The sequence below is a fragment of the Euprymna scolopes genome, chromosome 20 (genome assembly GCF_053919585.1).
Source record: "Euprymna scolopes isolate OS-2025 chromosome 20, ASM5391958v1, whole genome shotgun sequence".
Classification (NCBI taxonomy): domain Eukaryota; kingdom Metazoa; phylum Mollusca; class Cephalopoda; order Sepiida; family Sepiolidae; genus Euprymna; species Euprymna scolopes.
The window spans coordinates 90,132,595-90,160,565 of record NC_136501.1 but is presented as its reverse complement, the minus strand read 5'-3'; the positions used below and the strand labels follow the sequence as shown (position 1 = coordinate 90,160,565).

Here is a 27,971-nt window from a genome sequence, read left to right as displayed (position 1 = left end):
TCTAATCCTCTAAATATATATATATATATATATATATATATATATATATATATATATATATATATATATATATATATATATATATATATATATAGTGTGTGAATCACGGGAAACGTATGTTTTTAGAACGCTCCTTGCTTTCCTTGAGTAATGGATAGGGAGTGAAGAAGGTAGTCTTGAAACCTGCTTATAAAATTTTTATTGAAATATTCGCGGTTTTGTTTTCCTTAAAAATATCCGTAATACAGTAATAATTAAATCCTTCTTAGATAAGAGAAAAATCCAGGTAGTCCTCGACGGTCGCACATCTAAACAATATGATATAAATGCGGGAGTGCCCCAGGGTTCTATCCTTGGACCTCTATTGTTCCTGATATTCATAAATGACCTCCCCGACAACATTGCCTCTGAGATGGGTATATATGCTGATGACACTACACTCTATGGCAGACACGACAGGAAGACGAATGAACACATTTCTAAAGAAATGGCAGAAACACTAGAGGAAGACCTCCAATCTGTAGTGGAATGGGGACAAAAGTGGTTGGTCGCGTTCAATGCTGCCAAGACTAAACTAGTTTCATTCAATAATTACAAGAAACCCTCTCTACCACCCATAGCAATGGCCAACGACTCTTTATCTGAGAGTCCATCTTTCAAACTCCTTGGCCTAACGTTCACAGGAAACATGAGTTGGAACAATTACATTGAAGGCATTGCCAGGGCCGCTGCAAGAAAGGTAGACTCTCTCTACCGTGCTAGAAAACTACTAACACCCGAAAGTATCCTGTACCTCTATAAGGCCACCATTCGCCCATGTATGGAGTATTGCTGCCACATCTGGGCTGGTGCATCTGCTACTAGTCTCTCGCTCCTTAACAAGGTTCAAAAGAGAGTCGCAAACCTGATAGGCCCTGAACTGGCATCTAAGCTTCAGCTTCTGTCCCATCGACGAAATGTTGCATCCCTCTGCCTTTTCTACAAGTATTTTAGTGGTGAATGCTCTGACGAACTGCAATCACTTGTGCCCCCACGACGCGAGCACCCTCGACAGGCTACTAGATCCCATCCCCACACTGTAGAGGTCCCTAGATGTAAAAGATCTTTTTACTCCAATAGTTTCTTCCCCAGAACCGCAAGACTCTGGAATTCCATTCCAGGTCCCTGCTTCCCCAACAGTACTGACGTGCAGAAGTTCAAGTGTAACGTGAACCGACACCTTGCTGCCCACATCCCTACATAGTACCCCAGTAGTTGTTGCCCCTGATAGTAGCCCTCTACACCAAAGTGGCAATTTGCCTTATTTGGGGTGAAAATGTAATAAAAAAAAAAAAATTAAAAAAAAATAAGTAAACAATAACAATATATATATATATATATATATATATATATATATATATATATATATATATATATATTAGTAATAAAAATTAGTACATGAAAAAATCAATTGTAAAAGTAGAAGGTTGAATTCCGTCCAAATTCATTGTAAAAGTAGAAGGTTAAATTCCGTCCAAATTCATGAGTACGACAGAAAGATTCTAAAGTTCAACAAGATACACCTCGGAGGTTGCATCAACTGAAACGTTGTGAAAATGACACTCAAGATGAGAACAGTAGTCCAAATAATCCAAATAATACGGATAGCCAACCCTCAACGTAAAAATTCAGAAACATAATTCAAGTTTAATTTTAAAACCCTACATAAAAAAAAGTCTTTGCTTTGAAATGATTTTTTAAATGGTTTTATTTTGATTAAATTATGTTATGTCAAATGACTATTAGTAAAAATCAATGCAAATCTGATATATTTGAATTTTCAAATGAGAGGGTTGTGCCAATACTATACCCCCCCCTAAAAAAACTCTTTAAAATACACAAAAGAAACTTAAATTTTAGGATTATTTATTAATTGATGTCTAATACCTATTGTTAAAACTTCACAAAAATTGGTAATACCTGAATTATAATGAAAGGCGTCAACCATCTTTTTGCCGCTTTTTATGACATAATCACATGAGACACTGATTTAGATCACCGAAGTTAAGCAACGTTGAGCTTGGTTAGTATCAGATTGGTGATCAATTGAGAATACCAGGCGATTTATGTAGATGAACGTCAACACCTCACTGCAAGAATTGCAAAAACATCATCTCTCTGATTAGTGACCGTGGAACACTTGGGAATTTAATATTTCCTTGAGACTTCCTCCTTTGGAAGAAGCCAGTAGGGGTGAATTTTGCTGTCTTGCTAGCTGGCTGGTTTTTCGGCCTGTGCATAAAACTAAACTAGATATAACCAACACGCCAACACTTACGCCTAGCAGATGTGTTTCAAAATTCATAATAAATTTTTAACAGTTCTAAATATAAGGTTTAGTATCATTACATATTGAATTTAATCTTTATAAAGAGGCATAAAAGTGTTAGAAAACTGTTCTCTTCAAATAATTAACTTTGATTAGATATAATCAAAATTAATTAAAACCGGTGTGTCAATTTGACCATGCTTATCATTAAATAAGCATGGCCAAATTGACACACCGGTTTTTTGCCAGATCACCAAAGTTAAGCAACAATGAGCCTGGCCAGTACCAGATGGGTGACCATTTGGGAAGGTTAGGCACTGTATGTTCTATGCCGAATTGTAGAAATTTACAGGTTGGTATCTGGTGACATTTAATTCACTGGGGGAGATGCACCCTCAAATAAACTCGCCTGGCGGGTAGGCAACAAGATGGTACTCCACATAATTGTGTCCCGGCAACCTGCTGTAAAATGACTTCCTGAACCGCAGCGAGTGGTGGCATCTGAAGTGTGTGTGACACGAAGTTCCGCCTCATGGATCACATAAAACACTTCTTAGCTAGGGCTGGCTCCATTCTAATGAGCAAAATGTAGCAAACAAGAAAAGAAAAGGTCTAACGAGACGCACAGCAAATTTCACTACACGGGTTGTATCAAAATGTCTGATGAGATGCAGAGCACTGTTCAAGATACGCAGGTCTGAACGCCCCCCCCCCACTCCTCCTAGCAACCTGCTTTTATCATGTCCTAGCATGCCTCATTAGCAGGTCTGTCATGTAACCATGCGAGAACTGTGTGAAATTGAGGGCTTTAAAACATTACAGACGCCACCTTGGATCTTTTTGAATTTTCTTTCTCCTCTGCCCACAGGACAGAAGGACGTTTCCGATGTGAGCGTTGATTATTTATTTATCGTTTTTACAACCACACAAGGCACAAACACGTGGCCGCTTGCTTCTTTGATAAACATCACACAAAATGTATACTCGTATCCGAGTCCTGCCAACAAATAATAATAAAATCGCGGTTGCTTACCGAAAACTTGTAATTTGGCTCTGGCATAAACAATGCCCTTTTTGTTTTTGGCTTGACAATGAATGTCACCTTCATCTTGAAATTCTACTTCCGGAATTGTGAGGATTTGTTTGTTGCCTTTTGTTTCGATTTTGTGACGGCGACCATCATGAATTTGCCGACAGTTTTTGTACCTTTAAAAAAAATACAAACATTTAAGAACCCATTTATTTATTGGTAAGAAAGATTAAAAAAAAAAAATAATTCCAGCACAAAATTAGATTTCATTTCAAATAGAGTAATATATTTTCAGAAAACAAAAATGACTTAATAAAATTAAAGATAGAATTAATATTTTAAGAATAAATCGCATGAATATTGCTATATAGTAAAAGAATGAATTTACAAAAACACTTTTGGGATCTATTTGATTAAATATTTAGTAGAATTTTGATCTATGTATATGAGATTCTATTTAATTTATATAATTATAAAACTCCGTGGACCGTCCGACTGTCCTTGCTTGCATCTTGTCTATCAAAAACATTGTTGTCATGGAAACCAGCTTGTATTTAATAAAATCCACACTCCTTTCTAAAGTTCGATCATATTGAGTACAAATAATCTTTAGTCTTAGTTTAACTTGTAGACATATGTTTTGGTTCTGGTTTCGATTCTAGCTGATGGCACTCCAGTAATATTGTTTTACTTTTGAAATCATGACTATATTTTGGGTACAATATAATATGAAATATTAGAACGCATAATAATAAATACGAGATCTGTGTGAATTAAAATATCATATTTAAGCATATTATGACCAGGCAATGCTAGGCATCCCTGCTAGTGATTTTATAACAGCCTGGTTCAATTAATAATTTAATGTCCAAACGATATCAGAAGACTTAAATTTCATTTTTAAAATCCTATTAAAAAAAAAAAAACATTGGATAAAAAATAAATAAATGATGTTAATAGTTGAAGAAAAAAAAAAAAGGATGAGTTACTTTGTGTTTTAAAATTTGAAGGAAATGTGGAAACATTTAAACTGCCGAATAGAAAGTCATTTCCGGTTTAAAAATTCTTAGCAAATCTGCATATATGGCACAAGATGGCGTATAGAGTTGATATGCTGTAAAACAAACACTACTTATCAAGTATTAAAAGTTTAAACTCACTTTTTAAATAGTGATCAAGAACTTATAAATTAGTCATCTATATATAAAACTCTGTGGACCGTCCAACGGCCTTTGCTTGCATCTTGTCTATCAAAAACATTGTTCTCATGGAAACCAGCTTGTATTTAATAAAATTAACACTCCTTTTAAATAGTCCAACCATATCGAGTACAAATAAACTTCCGTTTTTGCTTAATTTGTAAACATAGTTTCAATCATGAAAATATGTTTTGTTGTGTTTTGATTTCGGTTTCGATTTTAGCTGATGACACTCAAATCATTTTTTTTTAAACTTTTGTAAACATGACTATATATTGGATACAATATAATATGAAATAATTCACTCTATAGTAATAAATACCAAAACTGCATAAATTATCATATTTTATGACTGGGCAACACTGAACACCCTTGCTATTTATGCAGGGCGTCCAAAAAGTCACTGAAGAGTTTTAAACTTAAATGTATTCTTTATTTTTTATATCTTTCTGTAATTTTAACACAATCTGACTAAAAAATTGGGAAACTTTAAAAAGAAAATGCAAAATTCAAACAATCTTTATTTATAAAAAATAATGTCTTTTAAACGTTGCCCATTTTCAGCTTTGCATATTTGTGCTCTTTTCTTTATTCATGACAGATTGCAGAATCTCTGGATTGCGATTTAACTCCTTTATTTCTTTCCTGATGTTTTCCTTCAATTCTTACAGGGTTTTGAGGTTTGTTAACATAGACTCTTTCTTTAAGATATCCCAACAAGAAAAAGTCGGGGCTAGTCAAGTCTGGGAAACGTGGTGGCCATTTGACGTTGCCATAGCGAGAAATAATGTTGTCGCCAAAGAATTGCTTGAGAAGCTCCATGGTGTCTTTCACCGTATATGCCATTGCTCCATCTTGTTATATAGTAAAGTATGAAAAATATATTTATGTTCATTGTCAGGCTAAGTGTTTGCCTAATGATTTCCTGAGAAGAGGATATACAGACGCCTCTGTGTAGCTTAATTGCCATAATATATATTTTCACAAATATATTTTCAAACATTACTAAAACGAACTAGTCTTGTACTGAGCACTGTTGGAGTAAATACTGAAGATCTATGAAAAATATATTATACCACCATATAATATTGTACCACCATATAATATCATTATGTGATATTATACATGTAGACATGTAATATTATATATGTATGCAATATTATATATATATATATATATATATATATATATATATATATATATATATATATATATATATATATATATATATATATATATATATATATATATACAGTGATGATCATATTTATTGGCACGGTAAAATAAAAGTTAAATTTTGTCTAATAAATTCTAAAAAAGGGATTAAATTAAAGAAAATAACAAAGTATATTATGTATTTTTAACTGGCCTTTCCGATGCAGCAATCAGATTTTAGAAAAAATAAATAACAAAGGAACAACAAACATAATTGCAAAAAACTCTTGTTCAAAATTATTGGCACGATTTATTTAATAATCAATTGTATAGCCTTTGGCCTTGATTACCTTCCTCAGTCGCTTTTCATAGTTTACAACCAAGTTGTTGCACTCTTCAGTAGTAATTTTAGCCCACTCTTCCTGACAATAATCCTCCAATTGAATAAGATTCTTAGGCTTCCTTTGCATTACCCTCAATTTTAATGTTCTCCATAAATTTGCAATTGGATTAAGGTCTGGGCTTTGTGATGGCCACTCCAAAACATTAATATGATTGTCCTCAAGCCATTTCTTAGTCAGTTTAGCCGAATGCTTTGGGTCATTATCTTGCATGAACCACCAACGACGACCAAGTGAGAGCTCTTTAGCAGAGTCTTTCAGGTTTTCATCCAATATTTTAACATAATCTTCCTTTTTTATGCTACCTGTGACCTTAACAAGTCGCCCTGGTCCAGAGGCAGCAAAGGATCCCCAAAACATCAAACTGCCTCCACCGTGCTTCACTGTGGGTATGGTGTTCTTAGGCAGGAAAGCTTCGCCAGATTTTCTGTAAATATAAGACACTTTATTATGGCCAAATAACTCTATTTTCGTTTCGTCAGTCCATAGAACACGTTTCCAGAATGCAACATCTTTATCAATATGACGTTTTGCAAAGGCTAGCCTTGCTTTCAGGTGCATAGGCTTCAATAAGGGAGTCTTTCTCGGACGACATGCTTTTAAACCAGCTCTCTTCAAAACTCTACCAACTGTATGTCGAGATACATTCACTCCAGAGGTGCTCTGTTCATCAACAATCTCCCCAACAGAGATCCTTGGGTTTTGTTTTACTTGTCGAACAATTTTCCGTTCATCTCTTGGGGAAAGAATCCTTTTTCTCCCTCTACCCTCTAAACTCATAACGTGGCCTTGCGATTTGAACTTGTTTATTATGGCTCTAACAGTGGATTTGGGAAGGTTTAGCTTCTTTGAAATCTTATCATAGCCCTCCCCATTGGTATGGCATGCTACAACAAGCTTCCTGACGTCTTCGCTGTGTTCCTTAGTTTTAACCATGGCCATTGAAAATTATAATTTAGTCACTTATAATAGTTTGAATAAATCGCTATCTAAAAATTATCTGCAAAAAATTATTCACTGAATTAGCGTTAAAAAAGCATAATATGGCTATAAAAAAGTTCAGAAAGCACGTAAACCGGAAATTGATTGATATTATACTGATACTAAAAGAAAAACAAAGCCGTGCCAATAATTTTGAACAAGGGTTTTTTGCAATTATGTTTGTTGTTCCTTTGTTATTTATTTTTTCTAAAATCCGATTGCTGCATCGGAAAGGCTAGTTAAAAATACATAATATACTTTGTTATTTTCTTTAATTTAATCCATTTTTTAGAATTTATTAGACAAAATTTAACTTTTATTTTACCGTGCCAATAAATATGATCATCACTGTATATATATGCATATTATATATATATGCAATATTATATATATATATGCAATATTATATATATATGCAATATTATATATATATATATGCAATATTATACATATATATATGCAATATTATACATATATATATGCAATATTATATATATATATGCAATATTATACATATATATATGCAATATTATATATATGTAATATTATATATATATATATATATATATATATGCAATATTATATATATATGCAATATTATATATATATATATGCAATATTATATATATATATGCAATATTATATATATATATGCAATATTATATATATATGCAACATTATATATATATATATATGCAATATTATATATATATATATATATATATATATGCAATATTATATATATATATATATGAAATATTATATATATATATATGCAATATTATATATATATATATGCAATATTATATATATATATGCAATATTATATATATATATATGCAATATTATATATATATATGCAATATTATATATATATATATGCAATATTATATATATATGCAATATTATATATATATATGCAATATTATATATATATATGCAATATTATATATATATATATATGCAATATTATATATATATATGCAATATTATATATATATGCAATATTATATATATATATATGCAATATTATATATATATATATATGCAATATTATATATATATATGCAATATTATATATATATGCAATATTATATATATATATAGATATATATGCAATATTATATATATATATGCAATATTATATATATATATATATATATATATATGCAATATTATATATATATATATGCAATATTATATATATATGCAATATTATATATATATATATGCAATATTATATATATATGCAATATTATATATATATATATATGCAATATTATATATATATATATATGCAATATTATATATATATGCAATATTATATATATATATATGCAATATTATATATATATATGCAATATTATATATATATATGCAATATTATATATATATATATATATGCAATATTATATATATATATATGCAATATTATATATATATATGCAATATTATATATATATATGCAATATTATATATATATGCAATATTATATATATATATATATATGCAATATTATATATATATATATATATGCAATATTATATATATATATGCAATATTATATATATATATATATGCAATATTATATATATATATATGCAATATTATATATATATATATATGCAATATTATATATATATGCAATATTATATATATATATGCAATATTATATATATATATATGCAATATTATATATATATATGCAATATTATATATATATATATATATGCAATATTATATATATATATATATGCAATATTATATATATATATATGCAATATTATATATATATATGCAATATTATATATATATGCAATATTATATATATATATATATATATATATATATATGCAATATTATACATATATATATATATGCAATATTATATATATATATATGCAATATTATATATATATATATGCAATATTATATATATATGCAATATTATATATATATATGCAATATTATATATATATATATGCAATATTATATATATATGCAATATTATATATATATATGCAATATTATATATATATGCAATATTATATATATATATATATATGCAATATTATATATATCTATATGCAATATTATATATATATATATGCAATATTATATATATATATGCAATATTATATATATATATGCAATATTATATATATATGCAATATTATATATATATGCAATATTATATATATATATGCAATATTATATATATATATGCAATATTATATATATATATATGCAATATTATATATATATATGCAATATTATATATATATATGCAATATTATATATATATATATATATATGCAATATTATATATATATATATATATGCAATATTATATATCGTTTCTAATCATATTTGATTTCATCAGGCAAGAAGAACTAAAATACAAAAATTAACAAGGTTCCAAACTATTTTCAAATTTTGAGGAGATAAAAAATTTGCTCTCTTTGATTGAGCACTATCAACGACTCTTGTTGAAATTCACCTCGGAATATATATATATTTTTAAAAGGCTTATATAGATTTTTAAATTTTTATAAAGTTTAGGGGTGAAAATATCTTTTCTGAAAAGGCATGTAGTGACTGAAACGCAAAGTGATTCCGATGAACGATAAAAGAAAATGTCTTTAATTGCTATCTTATTTCTTTATACGCTTTGTTTGGATTCTCTTTATAAAAGGTAAGTTAGTTTTCACAGATACATGTTAACTCAAACGATTTTTATTGGTTGAAAATACTTTAAGTTGACATGTTCATGTGACAACTAATTTGATTGAATGCAAACAAAGCTGAGAAAGAAGGTAGGAATTAGAGCCAATTGCTTTTTAGCATTCGTCAAAATCACTTTGCACTTCAGTCACTACCGAATAACCTAATAATATGTAATTGGAAGTCAACAAATAACTTACCAGGTTATTTCTGGCATGGGCATGCCAGACACTTCACAAGTAAAAATGGCAGAGGCACCTATTTCCAGATCTAAATTATCAAAATGTTTTTCAAACTTGGGAGCTTCAGTTTCTGTAAAAAATAAAATAAACATAAAATTTAAAATGGTTTTAGGTTTAAAGAAATCTTGTAATCAGATTGTAGTAACTACAAGCACGGTTTGAAAATTGTTCATCTGCGTTTTTTCTCTCTTGCTTGCCGTATTTTTTTGCCAGTGTTGACTTTCTTAGTCTTAAAATCGATCACGTTGATGACTGGAGTAACGACGCTGCTCAAACGTTACACTAAAGCTGATCAAACATTGGCAAAAATTTCCCAGGTGCAACAAGTGGTGACCCCAACGTGACCAACTACGATTTTGAACATACCAACAAACTCAGCCAAGAACGAACAACATTACCAAACCCTTGACTTAATACTGGTTGTAAAGTCCGGTACAACAAGCATCAACATTACCCTTCGATGCCTACCAACTCTCTCTAGCAAAAGACGCGATAGCCAAATCCTAATCAAGTGCCATAAAATTGCTGGACATTACTGAAAACACAGCAGTTTAAGACGAGTCCAGCTGCATATGCAGGTCTAAAATGCTCAACAACTGGATGCTCGTTGATTCATTCAAGAGAAAATATATGAAAAATATTAACACATGTGAAAATACCAAAACATTATCTGTTGTTATTTTACAAGCATTTAATCTTTTACATATTTTTTAATTACTTATGCAAAATATTAAATTTCAATAAATATAAAATAAAAATAATAAGTAAAAAAATTGTGTGTGTATTTAATATATTCCTCGTCTTCATAGCTCTTCAACATTTTAGTTTTTGAGTTAAAAATAGGAGGCTTTTATTTTGTGAACGACCCTCATATACTTCGTATTATTGGAATTCATCGGACTGCTACTCTCATCTTGAGAGGCATTTTCACAACGTTTTCGCCAATGTAACCTCCGACCTTCTTCCAGTGTCTTGTGTTAAATTCAGAAATGTTTCCGTCAAACTCAGGAATTTGGACGGAATTTTGAACAGAACCCTTTATTTAGTTCACGAGGGTAGCATGCTCTTGTTTCGTCAGCCATGACTGGATGGACGTCCTAAGTAATTTGCAATTGTATTTTTTGGTCACCCACACTGAGAATTGAACCTTGAACCTTCAGAAGAATATAATTTTTACAATTGATTTTTCCAAGTACTCTTACCACTGCGCCAAGGACATTCTCGGGTCTGACAAGATACACCTAAAGATGGTTGGATGTGACAATGACACTCAAGATGAGAACAGTAACCTGAAGATTCCAAATAATTTGAATAACCAACACTCATCTCAAAAATTCAGAAACGTAATAACGATTACAGTTTTTAATACACTTCCCATGTATATTTTGTTTTGGTGTGATGTGTATCTACCCTATTTTGTGAATAAATGGGCTCTTCTGGATACTATGAATACAGCTATGAATCAAGTGGCATGGCAATTCATTGGTGGCAGCCATAGCCACAGCATCGGACGCAGATTTTTAGTAAGATACTATTCTTGTACTTCTGCAAATGCACTATGAACAGTAGACTGATGAATCCAAATAATCTGAATAACTAATCCTCATCTCAAAAATTCACAAACATAACCTCATATACTTTCTTTTCTTTTGTATATTTCTATTTAGCACTTTCTATTCAGCATCTATATACCTATAGTATATTCTTACATATATATATACATATACATATATATATATATATATATATATATATATATATATGTATGTATGTATGTATGTATATTTTACCACGCAATTTGGATCTAAATTTTTTATATCCTTTTCTTCAAATTCCCTTGCTATATGACTTCTGATTAATCAATTATTTTTTAATTTGATTTTCCATGTCTCACTGACTTTAGCAAATAGGGTACATACCTTTATAAATATTTGCTAATATTTTCTCCTCTGAAGAGATGGTAGACATCGAAACCCTATAGGTTAAGGAGATAAAATTTCGACAGTATTCTTTGTCTTGCTTAGAATAATAAAAATCTTTGATATGAAACTCAAACATTTCACTTCAAAAAAGTTTTTGGAAATTCATTGAATCACTATAATTTAATATATATATATATATATATATATATATATATATATATATATATATATAACTACTTAATTTACTCACATAAAATTAATATACGAAAGTATGAATTTATGCGTAAACTTTAAGTATTTACTTCAAAAGTGCTCAATACGTAGGTAGAGCTAGTTAGTAAGTTATAAAATATATATGGCGATTAAGCTACACTGACTATTCCGCATTTCATCCACTCTAGGACTTTTCAGGCTTATCTTATATATATATATATATATATATATATATATATATATATATATATATATATATATGTATATATATATATATATATATATATATATACATACATGAAAATGTGTTTTTTTTTCAATATTTCACCTTTCATTTATACCAATCGTTTAATTTATAAAGCTTAACATAACAAATAAATCACAAAAGTCTATATTCCAAATTTCAAGATGGTGACCATCTTACTTTTTTATAACTTTAAGATGACACGCACCATTCATATATATATATATATATATATATATATATATATATATATATATATATATATATATATTGTTTTTTTTACAAAGGCATCATTATTTATCAAGATCAAGAGGCCACTCGAGGATAAGGGTTAAAGAGTGTACAGTAGAAATTGGACAATATAGTAACCGTTAGTAATGGAGATTCGGTAAATTTGTTAACTTATATGGAACGGCTCATCAGAAACTTGTTTACGTTAGACTTGAAGACAACCATATTGTAGTCAGCTGGAAAGCAGAAAAACAGAAGACGATTCCATAGGCGTGCAGTTCTAAGAAAGAAGCTTTACTCATGGAATCTACGTTTAGGTTTAGGCACAGATAAAGAGGGGGGAATTAGTGATAGTGTTTTCTGCTAGACGGGTGTTTCTTGTGAAAGTTTAGCGAGGGGGGAACCGGAGATTGGAGCTCAGCCAAGCACTTGCCATGAAAATAACGATAAAGCAGAGAAAAATTCGCAACATCTCTTCTGTGAGAAAGAGGTTGCAGGGAAGAGAAAAGGACATCCCCCACAAGGCTACAAAGTCTATTTTGAACTCTATCAAGGCAGGATAAGTCCTTTCTAGCAGCTCCTGCCAAGATGTGCCAACAGTACTCCATCCTTGGACATACCTGACTCTTATATAGATAGAGAATTTCATCAGCAGTGAGATATCTACTGGATTGATAGAAGGATCCCACCATTTTTCCAGCGGCCTTGGCAACGGATTTGATGTATGTGTTCCATGTAAGATCAGGAGTAAAGGTCAAGCCTAGAAGCTTGTCAAAACATGAGGCCTCCCCAAGACTAGAGCCATTCATTTCAATTGATGCCAGATGGGGATCAAAGCGTTGATGATTTACAGATAAAAGCTTGGTTTTAGATGCATTAAAAGTAACAAGCCACCTCTTTCCCCATTGTACCACTTGCTCAAGATCAGAGGAGAGAGAATCAGAGAGAACTTGGTCGTTTACGGTCTTAAATGTGCTACCATAGATAGTAGTGTCATCAGCATAGATGTCTATGAATGATGTAAGGATTTGATTTGGAAGATCATTAATATAGATCAGGAAGAGAGTTGGGCTCAGGATGGACTCCTGAGGGGCTCCAGCATTAATACTAAGAGCTTCTGATTTCTGCCCATCAACCACTACTCTTATGAACCTATCAGAGAGAAATGATTTAATAATTGAGAAAACATTTCCAGCTATACCGTAGCTGGAGATCTTGTCAAGTAAACCTTTTGCCATATTCTATCAAAGGCCTTTGATATGTCAAGATCAATTGCCCTAGAAAGGTAGCCTCCATCGAGAGATTCGCTAATCCTATGAGATATAACTGTAAGCACATCTGCTGTAGATCTAGCAGAACGGGAACTATATTGTGTGTCACTAAGAAGGTTATTTTTCCTAAGATAGTTGATTACTTCTCTATTTAACACAGATTCCAGCAACTTACTCATGACGCACAGCAGACTTATTGGCCTGTACTGTGATGTGCGCGATCACCTGAATTCTTAAATACAGGGCATACTGATGAGATTTTCCAGGGTGACGGGAAGTAATTCTCCTTAAAACAACGTTTAAACAGTTTTGTAAGGATGGACGCAAGTTCTGGTTGAAGTCTTTTGAGTACTAAACTTGGAATACCGTCAGGGCCGGTTGCTTTACTGGAATCAAGGTTTTTGATTAGCTTGACAACATCATGTACAGATATTTGTATATCACATAGCGTGTTTTCTGATACAGGAGGAAATATTGGAGGTTGGCAGCCTTGGTCGCAAAGGTTAGAATTAGCTGTAAAGTTCTTGGCAAAGAGTTTGGCTATGTCTGATGCTGACGAGATTACCTCAGGTCCATTTATGATAGTTGGGATAGAGAACACACTTCTGTTCAGGATTCTGTTTGCTATTTGCCAAAACTGGTGGGAACCAAACTGCTGCTCAGCTACTTTGGACTTGACGGACTGAGCATACAACTCTCTTGCATTCTTTATTTCTTTTTTACAGTGGTTGCTGGCAGTTCTGGAAGCGGCTTTAGTCTCTACATCTATTACGTTGGAAGCAATGGAAAAAGTGATTTCTATGCGCAATGGAAGCAACACATTCCGGAGAGAACCATGACTGGCTGTTAGATTTTTGCTGGAATTTTTTCGAGGGTATGAAATGGTCTATACCTACAATTAACCATTCTGTCAGGTCTGATACTATAGAGGACACATCCTTTTTAAACATGGAACGCAGAGGTAGATCTGATATAAATGTGCGGAAGCTATCCCAGTCAGCCATAGAGTATCGATATACTATATAATGGAGAGGTACATCTGCGGACTTATTACATTTCATTTTTATCTTAACTGATACAAAAGAGTGGTCGGAAGATCCAAGTGGAGACAGAACAGAAGCTGAACACAGTTCAGGGCAAGTTGTGAGAAAGAAGTCTAGGAGACTTGCATACTGGCCGTCAGTATCGAGAACGCGGGTGGGTTCGTGAACAATCTGAGTGAGGTCATAAGCAATGGAGAAATCATGATAGAACCTCCCCTCATCATCGATCTTGTTTGAGTGAGTTAACCATTCCACATTGTGAACATTGAAGTCTCCACGGACATGAATATTAGCTGAAGGATAAGCAGATAGGGCATGGTCAATTTTCTTAGATATGCTTTTAAAGATAGTAACTCCGCTGTTGTGGGGGCGATAGAGAGCAAATATAAATGCAGTAGGTTGAGCAAGTGCAACCCAGAAGCACATATAGGGTAAGTTAGGATCTTCCCTGGAGATGTCCCTCCCACATGGAAAGCCATCTTTTATATAGGCACATCATATTTCATGCCCATGGCGATCTTGGGGGTCAGATTTGGAAGTTAAATTAGAGTATCATATATATATATATATGATTTTGCGCTACAGAACAGGTGCTGTCAAGAATTTAATAACTATTTAATAATTATTATATTAAATAATTATATATATATATATATATATATATATATATTTTGTGTACAGAATGTTGTTAGTTGAGAGATCATTGGTACCGTCGGTTTCAATCCCGATAATAAGGCCCATTTAAGGTATCCTTATCAAGCTCTCTTCAGCCAATATTCGTCTCAATATTGGCTGAAGAGAGCTTGATAAGGATACCTTAAACGGGCCTTATTATCGGGCTTGAAACCGACGGTACCAATGATCTCTCAACTAACAACATTCTGTACACAATATATATATATATATATATATATATATATATATATATATATATATATATATATATATAATTATTTTTTAGTGGACTCTCATGTCAAATGCACATGCATGAGGTTCACGCAACTAAGTTGTCCGAAATTCACACAGATAATTTGTTTATAGTGGTGAAAGCTTTGTGTAGGACCACCCACACTTTTGGAGCCACTGCTAAATTAGTGCAGACAGTAAACCTCATATTTTATATCAGTTTTCCTTCTCCTAGATGCATGTCATAACAAAGATGAAGAGTGCATATCTTCCAGTGGTTTTAAAAGTGCCCTCAGATACTAGCCTGGAAATTTCTATATGCTTAACTTTGGTGATCTAATGAGAACCGGTTTGTCAACGTGATTATACTGTACATATATACTGGCCAGTATCAGATGGGTGACCATTTGCAAAGGCTGGGTGCTGTATGTACCGTGCTGAGTCGTAGAAATTTCTAGGTTGGTATATGGGAGCGCATTTAACTCACGGGGGGGAGATACACTCCTCGAATCAAGATGGAAAGCTATGGAAAGCTACCGTCCTACGTCTTCCTGAGATTATCATGGCTCTACAATTTGGAGAGTTGTGGTCATCAACACTGTTAAAATAGCAGGCCCGCTGCATGTATATATATATATATATATATATATATATATATATATATATATATATATATATATATATATATATAGTAGAACCCCACGATACGGTGGCCCTAGGATACGGTTTTTTCAGGTTACGTTGTGGAATACAATGTTTTTCCAGATCCTGGTTACAGTATTTGTCCAGCATTATGGTGTTATTTATAATGTTATTTGTTTATATATATGTGTATTATATACTGTACTGCATTTTGTTATTAATTTTTAATGCTGTATCTTGGGGTTCTTCTGTATATATATATGGCATCCTCATACTTTCACTACACCGATGAAAACTGAAGGATCGGTCGAAAATTATGTACCTATAAAAAAAGTTTTTTAATTTTTTTTCATAATATTATTATTTTGTATTCCTGCACGTCTCCAATTAAAAACGAATAAAGAAAAGTTATAAGCTTTTATACTTTTCGCATTCTTTTTTATTCATATATATATATATATATATATATATATATATATGGCACAATCACGTTAACCCATCAGTTCTCGCCCAATCACTGACTGAAGTGTTAAGCAAAGTTGAGCCTGGCCAGTACCAGATGGCTGACCATCTAGGAAGGTTAGGCATGTACCGCACTGAGTCATAGAAATTTCCAGGTTGGTATCTGGGGTTAGGGTTAATTCATTGGAAGAGATGCACCCCCAGTCTTCGTTAAGATGTGCATCTAGGAGCAGAAAACTCTGAGGTAAAAATCTGTGGTCTACTGTATACTCTGTCTTGTGGCAGTCATTTACACTAACAAAGGTTAGCAGTAATACCAAAAAGTGTGGTTGGTTCTACACAAAGCCTTCACCACTATAAATATATCACTTGTGTGGATTTCCGAGCAACTTAGTTGTTGTGATGGAACCTCATACGTCAAAATCGACTGGAGAGGTCATTATATATATATATATATATATATATATATATATATATATATATATATATATATATATATATACACATTTGCTGTATTTACCTTGACAAAAGATTGCTGTTGCCATTGGGGATGGATCACTCATCCCTTTCGAATTGATTGTTCTCACTCGGAACTCATGAGGGACGTTTCCATAAAGATGTTTCACTCTGAATTCCGTTTCAATAAGCGGTCTCTTGTTCATGGGTAACCAACATTTGGTTCGAGAATCATATCTCTCAACTTGATATCCGATGATTGGTGCACCTCCATCTGATTCTGGAACTTTCCATGACAAATCGACATAGTTGGATCCGATACTGGTTATATCAGGTGAGCTTTGTAGTGCACAGGGTATTCCTGACAAGCAAAAAACCAATTAAGTGCATTAAACAAAAAATAAGTATAACTTGGATCAAATAGATTTGAGGCACCCCCGAATAAGCAACAACCAAAAAGAAGCATTTTATCTAAAAACTGTTTTATTTATTTATTTATTTATTTTACTTCCGGTTTAATTATGAACAAAAAATGTATGCAATATCTCTGCAGAAAATCTTTTTATTATATTTTTCTGAATTTTTGAGATGAGGATTGATTATTCATATTATTTGAATTCTTCAGACTACTGTTCTCATTTTGAGTGTGATTTTCACAACGTTTCCATCGATTTTACCACTGCAGATCCGTGACATTGTGGATAAAGTATTTAGTAAAATTCAGTTGTAAGTTACAATCTTTTGAAGGTTGAAGGTTCAATTCTCAGTGTAGGCAACACTCAAAATGCTATTGCAAATTATTTAGGACTTCTACCCAGTCATGGCTGCCAGTACCAGATAGGTGATCATTTGGGAAGGTTAGGCACTGTACGAGTCGTAGAAATTTCCAGGTTGGTATCTGGGGGTGATTACTTCATTGGGAGAGATGCACCCACAGCCTTCGTTAACACATGCATCTAGGAGAATGCTGCTTTCATGGATTAAATAAAGGGTTCCATTTGAAATTCTGTGCAAATTCCAAAATTCAACATAAAGATTTCAGAGTTCAACAAAATACATCTGAAGAAGATGAGAAGTTACATTGGCCGAAACTTTGTGAAAATAACACTTAAGATGAAAAGAGCAGTTTGAAGAATCCAAGTAATACGAATCTTTTTATTCCAACGTTTTTATAGTATATGCTGGTTTCATTTGCTAATATATTTTGCTTAAATAAAACGTTTTGTAAATACCTTTTTATAATAAAGCAAAACGTGTTCTTTTGGTTATTGCCCATTTTGGGGTGCCTCAAATAATTTTGATCCAATAAAGAAATAAGTAAAATATTTTAAGTTTCCTGTGGGGTAAAAATGGATGATTTATACAAATAATTATGAAAAATTAAGTTCATTCACTATTTGGGTTCCAGGTGATATAATTGTATGTATGAAAATAAGTTGACTTTTTGTCGGTGTGTATATGTGAAACAGGTATTGACGGTTGCTCCCAGATGCAATCGTCAATAACAAAGGCTTTGCACAGGATAGCATATAATTAGTCAAAAACATGCACTCATAAAACATTAAAAAAAAAAACATGCACAAAATTAAAAATTGAAATACCAAGAAAGCACAGAATATTTAAAATTCAAAAAGGAAAATATTATAAACAGGCATATTTTAAGGTTAGTAAATTGTTAATATTAAATACAAAAAAAAGCAAAAAAAAAAAAGATACAAAATTCCTAAAATACAAAATTCCTAAAATTAATGATATATTTCTGAATCTTTGAAATAATGATTATTATGTGGATTATTCTGACTATATTCAAAATATTTTACCTCATGTAACCTCTGACCTTCTTTAGACGTATTTTTCTAACCTGGTAATCTTTATATTTCAGAATTTCAAAGATGAGGATGAATTATTTGTATTATCTCTCTTTCTCTCTCTCTCTTTCTCTTTATTTCTACTCCTATAAATTTTAGATTTTTTGTGTATTGATATTCATATTAAAACCTCTCTTTTCTAGTTATTTAAAAAGAAAATACATTGTTACATATGGGTCGTAGAATTGCATCTAGCTGCTAAAAAGCTAGTTAATTTGCATATTCTTTTATACATTCATTTTAATTAATTCTCTCTTAGTTTTTTTGGTTTTCTTATGGGATAATAATCTTTAATCAACTATTACGTGTAATTATATTCATGCAGATAATATACATGATTTATACTTGTGTAATATTTGTGTAAAAAGCGTATAGTAAACACAAACCTTTCTATATATATTTATGCATGTGCATATATATTGTTTAAAAAAATTGGCCTACCAAACTCCTCTGTCAATTTTTTGGTCTACAGACGTGAAACTTAATATATAGGGTGTTCGAACCCATGCAGAACTTTATATTTCGGTTTTAGCTGGGGGAAATCAGTGTAAAAGTGTGAAAATTAAAGAAATGGAATTCGCCAGTTGAAGGTTGAATGACGACATTACGTGTATGCATGTATAACGTAATAGCTATTAGTTCATGTTTTAACTTTTAGCCTTGCAGCAAACATGTCTTCATCGCTCAGGCATTAACGTCAAAGGAAAAAATAAACCATAAGCTAAACGTTTTGGTTTCGATTCTCAGCGGTGGCGCACGAGTCATTTTTTTTTCAAAACTTTTTAAATCATTACTATGTATTGGGTCCAATATAATATAATAATAAATACGAAATTTGTATTAATCAAAACATCATATTTAAGCGTATTTTACAACCGGGCAATGCCGAGCGGCTTGCTAGTATATAGGAAAGAATAAATAATAGGGGGAAAAATTGGAAATTAAGACTAAAACAAAAGATTAAAAAATACGAAAATAAGGTTTAAAACAAGAATTTTGGTTTGCACGGTACCCAAGATGACCGACTTGTAACAACATGGGGATATTATTTCTTTTCCCCAAACGAACGCACCAGGTTTATCGTGTACAAAATTAACTTTTTATTGGTAACATCGGATGGAAATCATATCTGAGGAGTTGGTGAGAAAGGAGATTTTTATGAAAACATAAAATCATAAAATTGCCATCTTGTTAACGAAACGGCTGCAATGAAAAGATCCAAGATCCGAAAAAAATGTAAGTCTTTGAATTTCAACAGAGTTTTGTACTATATATGCTCTGCATCTATAAAATAGATACATTGAGCTTTACTCGAAATTAACGGCGATTCAATTGTTATCATGACAGTCTCAACCCGTTAAATGAAAACTGTATATACTGGAATTAACAATATTTCAAAAATATGCATTTATATATATATATATATATATATATATATATATATATATATATATATATATATATATATTAATGTAATGTGTGTGTGTGTGTGTGTGTGTGTGTGCGTGTGTGTGTGTGTGTGTGTGTGTGTGTGTTTGTTTATATATGTATATGATGTAATGAATACAAGTACATCTGGGTGCTTCCTTCTTACAAAATTATAATAGTCTTCTTTTTTTTTTCTTACATGTCATGGTGGAGGTATCTCCCGGCACGTCCTCAGAGGTTGGAAAGAGGTTTAAAATTGAGGCTTATATATATATATATATATATATATATATATATATATATATATATATATATATATATATATATAATTTTTGTCATTCTATAAATTTAAAAAAATTATGACATGAAATAGTCAAATTTCAAATCAAAAGATTTTGATTATTCTATGTCAGACAAAGAATACATTTGAAATATAACTCCTCATCCTAAAGGATTTCGAGGTCTACCATCTCTTCAGAGGAGAAAATATTAGCAAATAATTATAATGGTTTACCTTATTTGCTAAGGTCAGTGAGACATGGAAAATCAAAATTAAAAGTTTTTTTAAGTATTTAAATATCATAGAGTAAGGGAAGTTAATGAAAAGGATATAGAAATTCACATCCAAATTGCATGGTAAAATCCAAAGTGAATATCTTTGGTAGCAGTGAGGTAAAGTGATCCAATCTGTATTTTGAGTAATCTACATCACAAGGTCTCCTCGTCAGCAAATTTTGAATGATGAGTATTTTAACCATAGTTCCTGATTTCAAAAAGCGAAAAATTAAAAGGTAAATATCTCTATATATTTTTAAAGCAAACTTATAATGTAAATTCAAATCTATATTTTTCTCTATTTATTTCTATCTCTAACCCATATTAATTTTCTTATAAATTCTAAATCCAGACCTTTTATTTAAATTTTTTCAGATTCATCTGCCTCACTTTTAATGCTAGGTTTATTTATGGTGTCTTTTAAATTCAATAAAAACCCTTCAAAATTTGCTGACGAGGAGACCTTGCTTATTAAAAAACTATATGTAATTATTGTACGTAAATTGATGTATACCACAATAAAAAGCATTGTTTTCCGAAACGATCGTACAGATAATTGATTTTGTTGTTGTTCCTTCTTATGAAACGGATTTTTAATTTGATTATAATTTGATTTTTAAATTTTAAATTATCGATCACATTACTTAATATTGAATTAGCTCTAGGACATTTAACTATCGAGCTTATTATATATCTAAATTACGACGAGCACTTTCTCTTTCCTGTATTTTAATTAAACTAGTAATTTCACTGTTACATTAAAATACACTCAGCTCTTTAGACTATTGTTCTAATCTCCTTTAAATTATATATATATATATATATATATATATATATATATATATATATATATATATATATATAGAGAGAGAGAGAGAGAGAGAGAGAGAGAGAGAGAGAGAGAGAGAGAGAGAGAGAGAGAGAGAAGGACCGAAGTTATATCGACTGAAACATTGTTAGAATAACGTCCAAGATGAGAACGCAGTCCAAATAATTCAAATACTATAAATTGGGAAACTTCGTCGAATCTATATTAACATTTTTTTAACTAAACCATTTATTTAATCCGCGGGGATAGATTGTTCTTGTTCCATGAGTCATGGCCGTGTATAACTGCTAATGCATGTAATTTTTAGCTATTACCGTTTAGGAAATAATATCTAAGAGAAGAATATTCCTCCGAATGATCCAAATAATTTTAACGCAGTTATTCATTAGAAGGGTTAACAACAAAGCGAACACTGGAAATAAATATACACAAAAAGGTAATTACTTACCAAAAATGATTAAAATATTAATATTTATAAAAGGTGAAGATTTATTCAAGTTGATTTTAAATGAAACCAAATGTTATCAAATTTGTATTTTTCTGTTTTTAGTAATCGAAAAAACAAAAAAAAACAAAAACATGCCAGAAACAATCTTCTTTTGAAACTGTCTCAAAAAGGGGACAGCTATCATCACCAGCCACTTGTTCTAACAATCGAGCTTCAGAAGTTGAATCAGTCATAAACCTACAAGAATGGGAGAACCGCATGCAAAGTATTTTCAAAAATTTCTGAAAAAAAAGCAGCGAAATCTTCAATAAATGCATGCAATTATATTCAAAAAACAAATATTGTTTTCTGAGATTAAAAAAAAATACGAGTTCATGCAAATTTTAATTATAAGCTAAAATGCGTCTAAAGTCACATGCAGATGGTATTTACTTATGGTGATATTTGCATAAAAGAATTAAGGTTGCATACAATTTTCATTGGAAAAAAGGTACATTGAATATAAGAAGTGTATTTAGTGTTGAATATGAGAAGTAAATTAAATGTTAACGATAAATGCATTTAGTGTTTAAGATAATTACTGGATAAAAGTGCGTCCTGTGCTGAATGTAAGAAATGCATTTAGAGTTGAATAAAACAAAAAGTAAATTTAGTACTGAATAAACGAAGTATGAAATGATTGTTTTTAGCGTTGAATAAAAGATGTACATTTAGTTTTGAATAAAAAAGTACACTCAGTGTTGAATATATCTACGTTTAATGTTGAATAAAAGAAATGTAGTTAATGTTTAATATAAGAAATACATTTAATGTTGAATAAAATAAATACAAAATAATTACACTTTGTGTTGAATATAAGAACTAAGATTTTTAATGTTGAATATAGAATGAAGTAAAGAGGAAAACTAGAGATGTCAGAGGGTATGGAACTGCCCAACCAAGAGGAGATGATGGCGCTTGGTGGAGATGACAGCTACAAATATTTGGGTGGTCTGGAAGCAGACCATCAAATTTACAGAAATGAAAGAGAAGATTGGAAAAGAGTAATTGAGAAGAACTAGCAGGATTAATCGGCGTTACCCGGGTGGGGGGGGGGGCTACTAAAATAAAATAGAAGAGCTTAAAAACTAAAACATATTTCTATAAAACATTCTATGTTTTTACCTTTATCTGTCTTTGTATCTTCTCGCTTTACTTTTAAGCTGGACACACACACACACACACACACACACACACACACACACACAACTTTCCTTTATATTATAGCCTAGCAGGCTTACCTGGTTTGCCTGGGGCTATATAAAACTAAACAGAAGTTAAATAAATCAATGTTATTTATCCACCCTACCCCCACAACAGGAAGATGTGACACAAGGGTTAGAAAGTGGGATTGAAGAGTCAGCGCCCCAAAAGAGGAGTACTTTGGCTTGCAAAAAATGCCTGGGCAGCCCTGTTTGTATTCCAATATAAGAGCGCCTCAGGCAATTAACAATAGAGAAGACAAAGCCTGGGAGGATATACCTCCTAGAACTGTATAGGATCAGCAACATGCTATCAACATAGAAAAGGTCATTTCAATAATGGCCTAGACCAGCCATTCATAACCTTTCCTCCATCGTTTACCTCCTCGGTTGTATATATTTCTCCATTTACTCCCTACTCTCATACAAAAAATTCATAGCCATCATAAAATGACAGAAAAAACAAAAATGTCAAAAAGAACTTTTTTTTGTTTAAGACTTTGGATTTCAATGACCCATTTCCAAGAACTTTTAAGCACATAAGACACTGCGACTTTTGCACACCCTCATCAACAACGATACAGCGTAATCGCGTTGAAACATCGGTTCTCATCAGATCATCAAAGTTAAGCAACGTTGAGCCTGGTTAGTACCAGATGGGTGACCATTTCTTAATTCTAGGTGCTGTATGTGCTCTCCGCTTATCTCGGCATTTGTTTCCAGTCGTCCTGAACATACACTTCACTTGCCACTGGTATTTAACAATGTCGACTCAGGAGAGGTGTGGTTGGAGATTGCGCACCTCCTGCCACAAAAAAAATCACCTGCAGGCACCCTTATGTGGGTATCCATAGTCTGTCAAAGACTGAAGGAGCCTCTCTCTATTATCAACAACGAAGTCAAATCCATTGGACACATATACATTTCTTAGACATGAAACAACCTGAAAAGAAATAATTATTTTTAAATTATCAAATACTTCAATTATTTACCCCACCCCACTCTCATGACTAGAAAAAATTTTATGCCCAGAGATAAATTTAACCCTGGTTGCGAACTTCTGGTCTAGACTCTTGAATTTGGTGCCAAAGGAAAAAAATCCTGTTTTAGCATGTTTACGATTTAGAGAAACGCAAAATTATAATGAGTTTGAAAGTACATTTTGATGTTATAAAAAGGAAAATTCAGTTGCTGTCTATTGATATGGTATATCAGGTGCAGACAAACTGAAATAATCCTAAAAGTACACTTTTATGTTATAAAATACAATAAAAATGATAAAGAAAAACATTAGCAGCAGGTTGAATTTGCATAAAAACTGTTAATATATCAAAAGAAGTTATTTTGAATCAAAACTATCGTTTCATTTAGCAAATTTCAAGTTGAACAGAGTGATAGATGATTTTTTTTTTTAATAATACAGGATGTTTTTTTAAAAATAAATTTATATAATTTAAGATGAAAATATGAAAGACATTTGATAGGCTAATCTAAATGAAATTGAACAGGTTTAATGTTGATCAAGATAGCATCAAATGTAATACTTACCTTCTCTATTTGCAAGTTTAACCGGCTTACGAACAATCATGGGTTCACTTGAACCATATTTATTTTCTGCTACAACTTGTGCCAAAAATTCAGCTTCTACAGACAGACAGTCTACTGAACATTTGGTAACTTGACCGGGGACTCTGATCACTTTAGCCCAGCTCTTCTCTTCGCTAGGTTTGATCGCAAGAAGATACTCACTGATTGCTGCATCTTTTGGCGGAGTCCAAATTGGTGTTAATGAGGCTTTGTCAATATTAATAGCTTCTAAAGTCACCAGTGATGGTGGTGGTTGTTGTCGTGGTCGTGGAGCTTCTGTAATGGGGAAAAATAGAGAGAAAGAAAATTAGATTGAGACTTACTGACCTTCCAGCTGGGATCAAAGTGTCTGTTATAAACTCAAGGAGTACTAGGAGTATATCAACGACGACTCGTATTGATCCTAAGCATTCTCTTCCATTAATGATAACTAATTTAAATAGAAGAAGCTTGGTCATATATTTGAAAACATTTCGTAAGATTAATTTGAAAATATTAAAAAAAAATCAAATAATTTTTATAAATATTTTATTTACTGATTAAAATCTTTTTTTTTTTTTTTTCATTTTTTTCTAAGATTTCTGTGTAATACACCTTTTTCAAAGAAGACAGTTGTTTTTGTTTTATTTTTTCTCTTCATTTTTTTGGTGGTATTAATCCTGGGTAGGGAGATTAAACCCCTCGTGTAAAAAGAAAGGTGTTGTTGACGGTTGTTGTAAGTCTGAAATCAAAGTGGTGATTCCCTTGTAAAACAAAAAACAAAAACAAATGTAATTATTTTCATCATCATAATCATAATCTTCGTCAACAATAACAACAACAGGGAGGTGATAATGTCTAAATGTCTAACGACATGGACTGACCACCTGGGTGTGCCAAATTTGAATCCAGTTCCACAGAACCACTTTCATAAAGTACCCAATGTCTTTCCAGAAAGAATTCTAACTGGCAAGATATCAGGGAAACGAATGCCAACAATAATCATTTGATTCATACGAAATGCTCAGCAACAACAAAATAAAGTATATATTTAATCAGTAAAAGAAAAACTTTGTTATTTATTGTGTTTAATACAGTTTATTTTTTTAAAGAAATTATTTCAAAGCCATGTTGGTTGGTGTACACATACGCATGTGTAAACACGACCGGAAGTTACCATTCAAATATAAGAAAATCTTTATGAATGTTAAACTTTTTCATTAATCCGCTTTCATTATTATTATTATTATTATTATTATTATTATTAATGACGTTAATATGAACAAAACTATTGCATCTGTGATACAATGAAACAGTACTGTATGTGGATGACTATAATGCTCCCTATGTTGGGTTGAGCATATTGGAAGGGATATACAAACTGCAATTAATGTATTAAGCCATGCTCTTTGTGTAAGCAAATTGAGCTTAGGCATTTGGACAAAATCAAAACATTGTTAATTCACTATCTGCATAGCAGCAGCTGTATAGCATAATGGCTGTCATTTGGGCGATCGTGTTTCGATCCTGGCTTGAGGTGGTTGCTTGTCTAGCCATACTGGTGAGCTGTGACACAGTGTATGCAGATGAGTATATATATATATATATATATATATATATATATATATATATATATATATATATAAGAGAGAAAGAGAGAGAGAAAGAGAGGGAGAGAGAGAGAGAAAGATAAAAAAGGAAAAAAAACAAGTTATATGTTCATCAACGTTTCGTTTTTATTGTAAGACTTCTGTTTTTTTTACGAGTACTTGAATAAATTGAAAATATATTTGTTGTGAAAAGTCTGACTTTGTTCTATTTTAGAACGAAAAAAGTCGTTGGACATTCAATTATATATATATATATATATATATATATATATATATATATATGTGTGTGTGTGTGTGTGTGTGTGTGTGTGTGTGTGTGTGTATGTATATGTATATATATATATACACATATATATATATGTATATATAAATTGAAAATCTGGCTTCAGACACTCTAGCCGCACTGATGTGTTGTGATACAGCGAAACAGTACGGTATGTGGATGACTATAAACACCTCTTTCCTCTGACGAAAAGAAGTGAAAAGGAAAGACGGTGGGAGCGGACTGGTTTGTATGGAAAACTGCGTAAATGACACTAAAAAAGAACTAGAAATATACATAATGCAAAACACTGAAAGCATAATTATAACAGCGAGAGACACGAAAAAAAATCAACAAAAAAGAAAACAGAGAAACAAAGAATAAAACAAGAAAAGAAAATGGGAAGAGAAACAAATACAGGGAAGATTCGCAAGGATAACAAAGGATGAGAATAACGAAAAAACCTCAACATGGATGCGAAAAGGACACATAAACAGAGAAACTGAATCTCTAATGATAACTCAATAAGAACCAACCACATCAAAGCAAAGATCGACAAAATGCAAGAAAACAGCAAATGCAGACTCTGTGGACAAAGAGCAAAACGATAAACCATATAGTAAGTGAATGTAGCAAACTAGCTCAAAAGGAATACAAAAAAAAAAAGCATGACCAAGTGTGAAGGGCAGTACATTAGGAATTGTCAAAAAACCTGCATCTCGAATGCGCAAACA

At 31.5% G+C, this 27,971-nt stretch overlaps 1 protein-coding gene across 1 annotated transcript in view; it reads right to left on the bottom strand.

Annotated features, from left to right (window-relative positions):
* Nucleotides 1-27,971, bottom strand: part of LOC145241627 (uncharacterized) — a 377,797-nt gene that overhangs the window by 340,367 nt on the left and 9,459 nt on the right. Inside the window, exons 2-5 of the mRNA XM_080104710.1 lie at nt 25,348-25,662; nt 17,495-17,791; nt 9,999-10,110; nt 3,342-3,514 (exon numbers count right to left, since the gene is read on the bottom strand). Of these exons, the coding sequence (XP_079960836.1) occupies nt 3,342-3,514; nt 9,999-10,110; nt 17,495-17,791; nt 25,348-25,662 (897 nt within the window). The remainder of the gene's footprint in view (nt 1-3,341; nt 3,515-9,998; nt 10,111-17,494; nt 17,792-25,347; nt 25,663-27,971) is intronic.